The sequence below is a fragment of the Macadamia integrifolia genome, chromosome 10, assembly GCF_013358625.1.
Source record: "Macadamia integrifolia cultivar HAES 741 chromosome 10, SCU_Mint_v3, whole genome shotgun sequence".
In the NCBI taxonomy this organism is placed as follows: Eukaryota; Viridiplantae; Streptophyta; class Magnoliopsida; order Proteales; family Proteaceae; genus Macadamia; species Macadamia integrifolia.
Genome location: NC_056566.1, coordinates 1,528,779 through 1,536,451, shown reverse-complemented (window position 1 = coordinate 1,536,451; position 7,673 = coordinate 1,528,779). Strand labels below are relative to the sequence as shown.

The window sequence follows — 7,673 nt, the reverse complement described above, 5'->3', positions numbered from 1 at the left end:
GCAAAATAAAAAACAACAAAATCTTGTTCTGTAATTTCGGTTTAGTTTCAAATACAAAAAAAGTGAACAACTAGGTTCATCATTATTGAAATAGGTTCAATAAACACCATTTTTTTTTTTTTTAACAATAATTTTGACACTGAAACTAAAAATTCTATTTTTAACACGAAACGTTGTTTCTGGAACTGAATGACTACCAAACGTAGCTTTACTAAACAAGTTCAATACCCAAATCAAAAACTATTAATAAACGGTTCTGATTAAATGGTTTTGATTAAATTATTTTTGGGTTTTATCGATTTTGATTAGGTCGCCGATTCAAGTTAACAGTATTGGGCTCAATTGAGAATGAACCTATTTTTTAAGCCCAATAAAGAAATCTGATGCTAGTGCTGTTATAACACATCTAAGCTCAAATTCTCTATACGCGTGTTAATAATTGAAAAATGTTAAAATATTCTAATCTAAGCATAATAGAAACGACAATTGCAATCCCTACGTAGGTTTTAGTTTTACAAGTGTCGGCTTCGAACCAAAACAGATTCAAACTATATGATATATATGGGTCTCCAATACATCCTAAGGAGTAAGGCTACAGAAAATTGGAGATGGAAGGGAAATATGGAGAGAAAGTATGTCTCTATTATTTCATTTTCTTTCTTTCCCTCCTCTTTTCCAATTAATTATTCAAAGTCAAAATCAGGAGAAATCATCACAAAACGATTCAAACTATGCTGTGAAACTTCTGCGTTGTCGTCCCCGCTACCAAATTGAGAAGATTAGTCGAGAATGGAGATTCTTGGTTGCAGACATCCTCTGCAGTAAGGGCAGTGATTTTCTTCGCCGTAGGTTTCACAGCTTAGGTTTTCTTCGTTTAGACCCACTATAAAAGGTAAATATGGAATCAAAACCCCGTAGGTTTTCTTCGTCTAGACTCTAAACACTTTTTTCAACTTAAAACCCTATTTCTCACTATTTAAGTGAAAACCTCAATTTCAGCAATGATCGGGTTGGATCGCCCAATACTCAAGCCAATACCAATCCGCATCTCAGGATTGGAATCGATCTCAGCCGTTACTAAGACAATACAGCCAATCCAATACCGATACCTAAAACCATGATTCATACCCTTAAGTACAGTTGTTACAGACTAGCCATTTTGTGAAATGGCCTTAATTATTGCAAGCTAACACCCATTGTGTTCATCTCTCTTCCTCCTTTTGAAAAGACCCCCTACCTCTCCTGTATGATACTTCACCTTATGCCCCCATTGGCGTTGTCCGCTAGCTTACCGTATGTTTTACTATCAGACATTCAGTTGCTTCTAAATTCTTTTCCATCTGTAAAAATTCAACAAGTATGAAGGGTGCTTCTTAGTGTCGCTCAAAATGGAGCAGTGTAAGGTAGCTCAACTAAACTATTATGTAGAAAATAATGTGTTTTGCTAATGAAAAAAAGAATTTATTCTGACTAGATCATGTATCATTAGGAAATGAAAAGAATTACAAATGCTTCCTTTCCAGTCCAAGAGCTTCTGCCACACTTCGCTGATTCTCAACACCGCACAACTCCATAAATTGAGTCAGCAAAAATTCCCTTTGATCTGTTCTTAAATGCTTTTCAAGGCCTCGAGCCACCATCTCCATCTCAGGCTGTCAAGACATATGACAATCCCACCATAATTATTGCATTAGATCATAAAACAGTTGAGGGCTCAATAAATCATTGCTTCTTGTAACACCACTTTTTTATTTTTGGGTAATGTAACACCACTTCATCCCATAGGGAAAGCCAAGGGATGCGGTTCATGGTCTCCCAAAAATATCAGAAGAGTTTGCAAGGAGCCGGGTAGTTTACTCATGAGAGTAATGGAATGTGATGTCGAAAAGAAAGGATTGAATGGATGAGTGGAGCAGTGAGTGTAAGCGAACAGACAGGACGTGATATAATTGAGAAAGAAGTAATTTTCTTAGATGTCCTGGTGTTAGTGACGGGAGCAATAAGAGCAAATCTGATAATGAGGTGGAGATTTCAATGATACAACTCTGGTTTCCGTGTATGGTATGTGTGGACTGTAGCGCATAACAGGTCTTGACTGGAAAAGTAGTGACATGGCAAATTGGAAGTCTCACTACAGGCTATGAGCCATCAATTAGCTCGACTTGTCCTATGTTTTAGCTTGACTTAATAAAACTAAGAGAACACAAAATCATGCTGAAGGAAAGTACATACCGAGGACTCTTCAGGAGGAAAAGCCCGGTGAACACGATAGATTTTTGATAGTTCCTCCATTGCATCTGAATGTTTCCCTTGCATTTCTAGCGCCTACAAAAACACAATTAATAAATAGATAGAATACATGACCACATAAAATAATCAAATTGGTTACAAGTAATCACATGAATTTCTGAGATTCAAAAATTAAAACGATGTAGTACATAATTTAAGTGTAGATGTTAGCAATCTATCAAGAAGTAGATTTCATTGGTTTCGGAGAAATGAGAGATTTTGGCAAAAGTCACATGGTTTAGATTTGAAGTTCATGAAGTCATAAAATAAAATGTTCCAAGTAATTAAGTATTAACACGGTACAGACTACAGTTGCCCTTTTCCAAGTAACACATTTTTATTAAGATTCGGTTTGATAAAATGCCCAGAAGTAAAATAGAGGAGGATAAATATTTTATTGACTTTACATTGTTTTACAGGTTTTGGACATAAGCAAAAGCGCACCCTCTAAAACTTTATCTTCCTTTTTACTTCTAACTTCCATCAATTTTTCGTCAAAACAAATGAAGCCTTTGTTAAAAGAAAAAGAAGCAGCGGATGTAAATACCAAAGAAGAAAGGGTTACAAATTTCCCCAGAATCTTATTCACAAAAAAAGAACAAAGTTTATGACTATGGCAACGAGAAGGAAGATTTTTTCTTTTTGATAAGAAATGGAAAGGAAGTAGTGATATTGCTTGTGACATGAGATGAGCACACCTGTTGAAGATGCAATTAAAGAAGGTCAACAAGAACATAGATTCAGGAGTTAGTAAAATTCGGAGAATGATGGTGGCGCATAAATGCAATCCGATGAAGCATAGGATTGGGGAAAGAAACATTACCCATGACTGCAGAAGTTGTGAACGAGTGCGTGCAGCAACGGCTGCAGACACAATTGTAGCAGCACGGCTGCTGTCCAGCCCAATGTTATTAGCAAGCCCAGCAACAAATTGACGGGGATCCTCTTCATCAATCTGGCCTAGAGAATTGCTCATTGAACTGCAGCATTTCTCAAGAAGTCATAACTTCAACAAACCAGTACTAAACACCAAGTAAACCAATTGTTGCCAATCAGAAGAAATTATGAAATGCCAGCTAGAATTATACACCTGCTACAAGCGTTCAGAACAAATTCAACTGAGGCACGGTAGAAGGAATCCCGTGTATTAGCTGTCTCAATGCAGACCCTTGCACCAGAAGTTTTGCATATTCTACGTAACTGTATGCAGTACAGATTATAATAATTAAAATTAAAAAATAAAAATAAAAATAAATGGTTCAGGAATTAAGCTGACGATGGACATGAAAATGAATTATACAAGATACAGAAACTGCATACACCAACTTCAGGACATAAGCACAAAACAAAAGTAACCATGGTTTCCATGAAACTTGTCCTTTAGTGGAGTTGGCACTCATAAAAAATATTCAGCAAATGGAACCATGCAGGTTTTCATAGTGCATGAGGAACGTTGGGAGTTAAGTGAGAATGAACAGGAAAACATGCAACGATATGCCTGTCAATGATCTGAAAAAATGCTCAGAAAACACGGTTGATGCAGATTCTTCACCAAACTAGGCTTGTTTTATTAGGAATAAGCTTAGGGTTGGGTTGTATACGTGTTGGGCCTTCAGTCCATGTGGTTCGGAGTATATTGGGCTACTTTTATGGGTCTAAACTAGGGGTTCTAAGGTGGCATACGGGATTCAGTGATTTGTTTCCTTTTTCTTTAGTTTCCTTTTTTATATGGGGTTATTTAGTTTCTAATTTTCAGTCATAAATTAGTTTCTATTTCCAGTTTAGCAACTAAAGGACTTTCTATTTTGTAAGTTTCTATTTTCAGTTTTAGTAACTAGTTGAGTTTCTAATTTTTAGTTTCCTATTTCAGTTTTTGGAAATTAAAGTTAGTTTCTATTTTATGTAACCCCTAGCACTGTTATAAATAAAGATGATGGCTCTTTTAATGAGCCACGATTTGGACAAACTATATGGCTGCTGCTGCTGCTTTCTCTGCAAGAGAATTCCTTTGTGTTTGATCAAGGAAGAAGGGCTTGGTGTCTGATCCAGGTGACTCCTTGCGGCGTGAAGTCCAGGAGGGTTCTTAGTGTGTTTCCTTCTCTTCTTTACAATCTATATTCAAGCTAATATTTCTGCTACAACCAGGTATTTATTTTTAAACTGCTGCCCCAGAAAATTCTGCAGTTTTTGCCAATCGGTCTCCTCTAAAAAGGGCAGTTCCAGCCCTCGGTTTGAGCCCAGATTTTGATCGATTGTTTATCCATATACTACTAAGGATTGACCTTAGTTTGGACTGTTTCTGAGGAGCCTGTAGAGAGATATTCAAAATCTCCCTATTTTTGTCTTCTAGCGGCTTTAGCTTCTATTTTCTGGATTTTGCTGGTTTACCAGCTTGAGGACTTCAATTGCTTACTAGGTTTCAGTATGGCCTAGATTGAGGAAATGATGAACTTAAATAGTCCTCAAAGAATTAGTTTTTTTCTTAAAAAGACAGAGGCAATGTTATTTTCTGCCTCTAGTGAAATAGAATTTAAACATAAGGGGAGACAACTTCTAGAGAATCATCTGCTTTTATCTTCTAGTATAACTTTTACCAAGGAGTAAGGAGTTTGACATATAAGCTCATTTATCTTTACTGTCTCCATTTCAGAGCAATTTTCATATTCCGTGTAGCACATAGAGTTGACTTCCCTTTTATAGGTCAATATTATGTGAAACTGCCAGTTGAGATAGGAGATTGAGGGATGATGGAAATAGAGAGGAAGCATATGCAGAGTCTTCTGTTACACATACTTTGCTATGTTTTTGTACCTGCATAGATGCAGGCCATATTCATGGAAATGCCAATTCCTTCAAGAACCGTTAATGTAGGACTAGATCTGAACAATCAAACTAGACCCAACAACAGGAACTTGTAACCAAAGAACAACCAAAACCAGCTCCACAGATATATGAGAAATCAGACTTCACATAACAGTCTAGTAGCACTATCGATCTTAAGGAATATTAGCACAAAGAATAAACAAAGAGAGCAGCAGCCCTTAGAACGCCGTTTCCACCAGAAATATTCTGTAATTTGGATCCATGATGAGGGCAGTCCCTAATCTCTGTGATACGGAGACTCCATAACCCAAATCTAATTTTCATCTTTCCAACCTCTAATCCCCAACTTCAACCAACCTCAACCTCTCTTGGAAGCCTAATTCTTTGCTGTATTTCTCAGACCAGCTATATATATATATATATATATATACCAGTGACCTTTAGTCATCCATCACCAATTACCTTATTGTTCCATTCTGATCTTATTTTCTTAATCTTCCCCTTCAAATAAACCACAGAGTGTCCTTGTTAAATTGAAAATTCAACGGTTTGATTGACCACCTATTTAATGGAAATTTAAACTAAATTAATTACAGCATTGCCAATACCTATTCCCTCAGTTGGTTCTTTACACTAGCTTCAAACCACCTTTCACCAAAACTGTCCTAAATTTTTGTTATCAAAATAAGATATTTGAGATAAGACAAAAACACACACATTAAATACTTTTCATAAAGAGGAACACAAAATACGATTAAAGTTTTCGAACAGCAATATTAAGAGGATTAATCATCTAAAATATTTCTAAGTTGTGTGCACTCTGTAAAAAAGAGGTTTTCTAGAAGCTCCAACCTTAAATAGTTGAGAAAAAGATATGGCAATAGTTCAAGATTTCGGTTTCAAGCCTGGTTTCGACCAAACTCAAAACCAAAATATTTCGCAAAACACCATAACTTCGATCAAAACCTTCCAGGTTTCGGCTGCAAGTTTCGATAGAGGGTTTGGAGACCCAAATGGCCAAATTAGGCCCTGAAACTTTCTAGGAAAGCCCATTTAGGCCCTCTAAACATAGTGGAAACCTTAGATTTAAATAATAATAACAACAACCCAAAATGTTGGACTTCGGACCCTAGTCTGATGCTCTATGCTGCTGTATACATTATCTTATATGGCCTACTCCACACATAAGTTAGTACTAGGACACATGTAATTCTATTACAATAACTTAAATATGCAATAGGAATCAGTAGAAATAAAATTATAAACCATTTCATAATTATCAAATCATCATATGTTATACATCATACATGTCATTACAAAGAGTAAAAAAAAAAGGGAGTCAAGAATACAAGCAAGCCAAGCTTCCAATTGAGTCTTGCACAATTGTTCCAACAAAGCAGCAAATTGCCACTTCCAATGAATTCCTTTACTGCCCAACAACTTGTTACACGCTTGTACGGGAGTGATTTCGCAAAAAATCACAAATATCACAGTTTTCCCAAAGTCTCCTGTCGAAGCTAGCAACATAAGCCAAAATTTTGACCCATATCGTACGAGATATGGCATTTATTATAAAGCTTGCTGATGCAGATTTATCACCAAAATGGACTTGTTTTCTTAGGAATAACTGATGCAGATCTGAAGACCTACATCCGTAGGAAGAAGGCCAACAAGAGTAACTAGCATGTGGCCTTACCTTGTTGATGCTTATTAATTTCATACTTAGTTTTTTCATGTTTTATGTCTTAGTTTAGTTCCAATTGAACCATGGTCCATGTTGGTCCAATATCGGTTCAATTTAAGTGGTTAGAAGTTACTTTTACTTTTACTTTTACTTTTTACTTTTCTAAATGGGGGGATCAATTCACTTTTGTAAGTGATGATGGGTGAAGACTTTTCCACCTTTGGTAGGTGGGGGATGAAGATTTTTCCACCTTTGGTAGTTGGGGGATGAAGACTTTTCCACCTTTGGTAGGTGGGGGATGAAGATTTTCCACCTTTGGTAGGTGGGGGATGAAGACTTTTCCACCTTTGGTAGTTGGGGGATGACTTTTCCATTGTAACTTTAAGAGGTGAGGATTTTTCTACTTTTGGTAGTTGGTAGGTGAAGATTTTTCCAACTTTAGTAGTTGGAAGGTGAAGACTTTCCTACCCCAACTTTAATAAGTGAAGACTTTCTACTAATGTTAGTTGGAAGTTGGGTATGTAATGTTTTGTTGAGTTGGTCCTATAAATAGGGATCAATTGTAAGCATTCAAAGACAACTCAGAATTTGAAATCAAAGTTTGCTTATACAACTCTCTTCTTGTGTTTGATCAAGAATCTCTTGTGTTTGATCAAGAAATCCCTTGTGTTTGATCAAGGTAGGTTGGTGTTTGATCCAGTCGATCCACCTTGCGGTGTGAAGCCCGGGTGTTATATTATTGTTTATTGTTCCATCTTTTTTTCATCTTTCAACAAGTTTTAGCAATATCCTATTCTCCATATCTAGAATTCCCTATTCTCTGAGAAAAGATCCTACCCTGGTACTGTTTTGAGCTTCCTCAATTTCAGTATTACAT

At 36.4% G+C, this 7,673-nt stretch overlaps 1 protein-coding gene across 1 annotated transcript in view; it reads right to left on the bottom strand.

The window, feature by feature from the left end:
- Positions 1-1,318: 1,318 nt before the first annotated feature.
- The window catches only part of LOC122090531, a 9,363-nt gene continuing 3,008 nt past the window's right edge, over positions 1,319-7,673 (bottom strand). Inside the window, exons 3-6 of the mRNA XM_042660163.1 lie at positions 3,380-3,489; positions 3,113-3,269; positions 2,233-2,325; positions 1,319-1,652 (exon numbers count right to left, since the gene is read on the bottom strand). Coding sequence (XP_042516097.1) covers positions 1,503-1,652; positions 2,233-2,325; positions 3,113-3,269; positions 3,380-3,489 — 510 coding nt within the window. The 3' untranslated portion in view covers positions 1,319-1,502. The remainder of the gene's footprint in view (positions 1,653-2,232; positions 2,326-3,112; positions 3,270-3,379; positions 3,490-7,673) is intronic.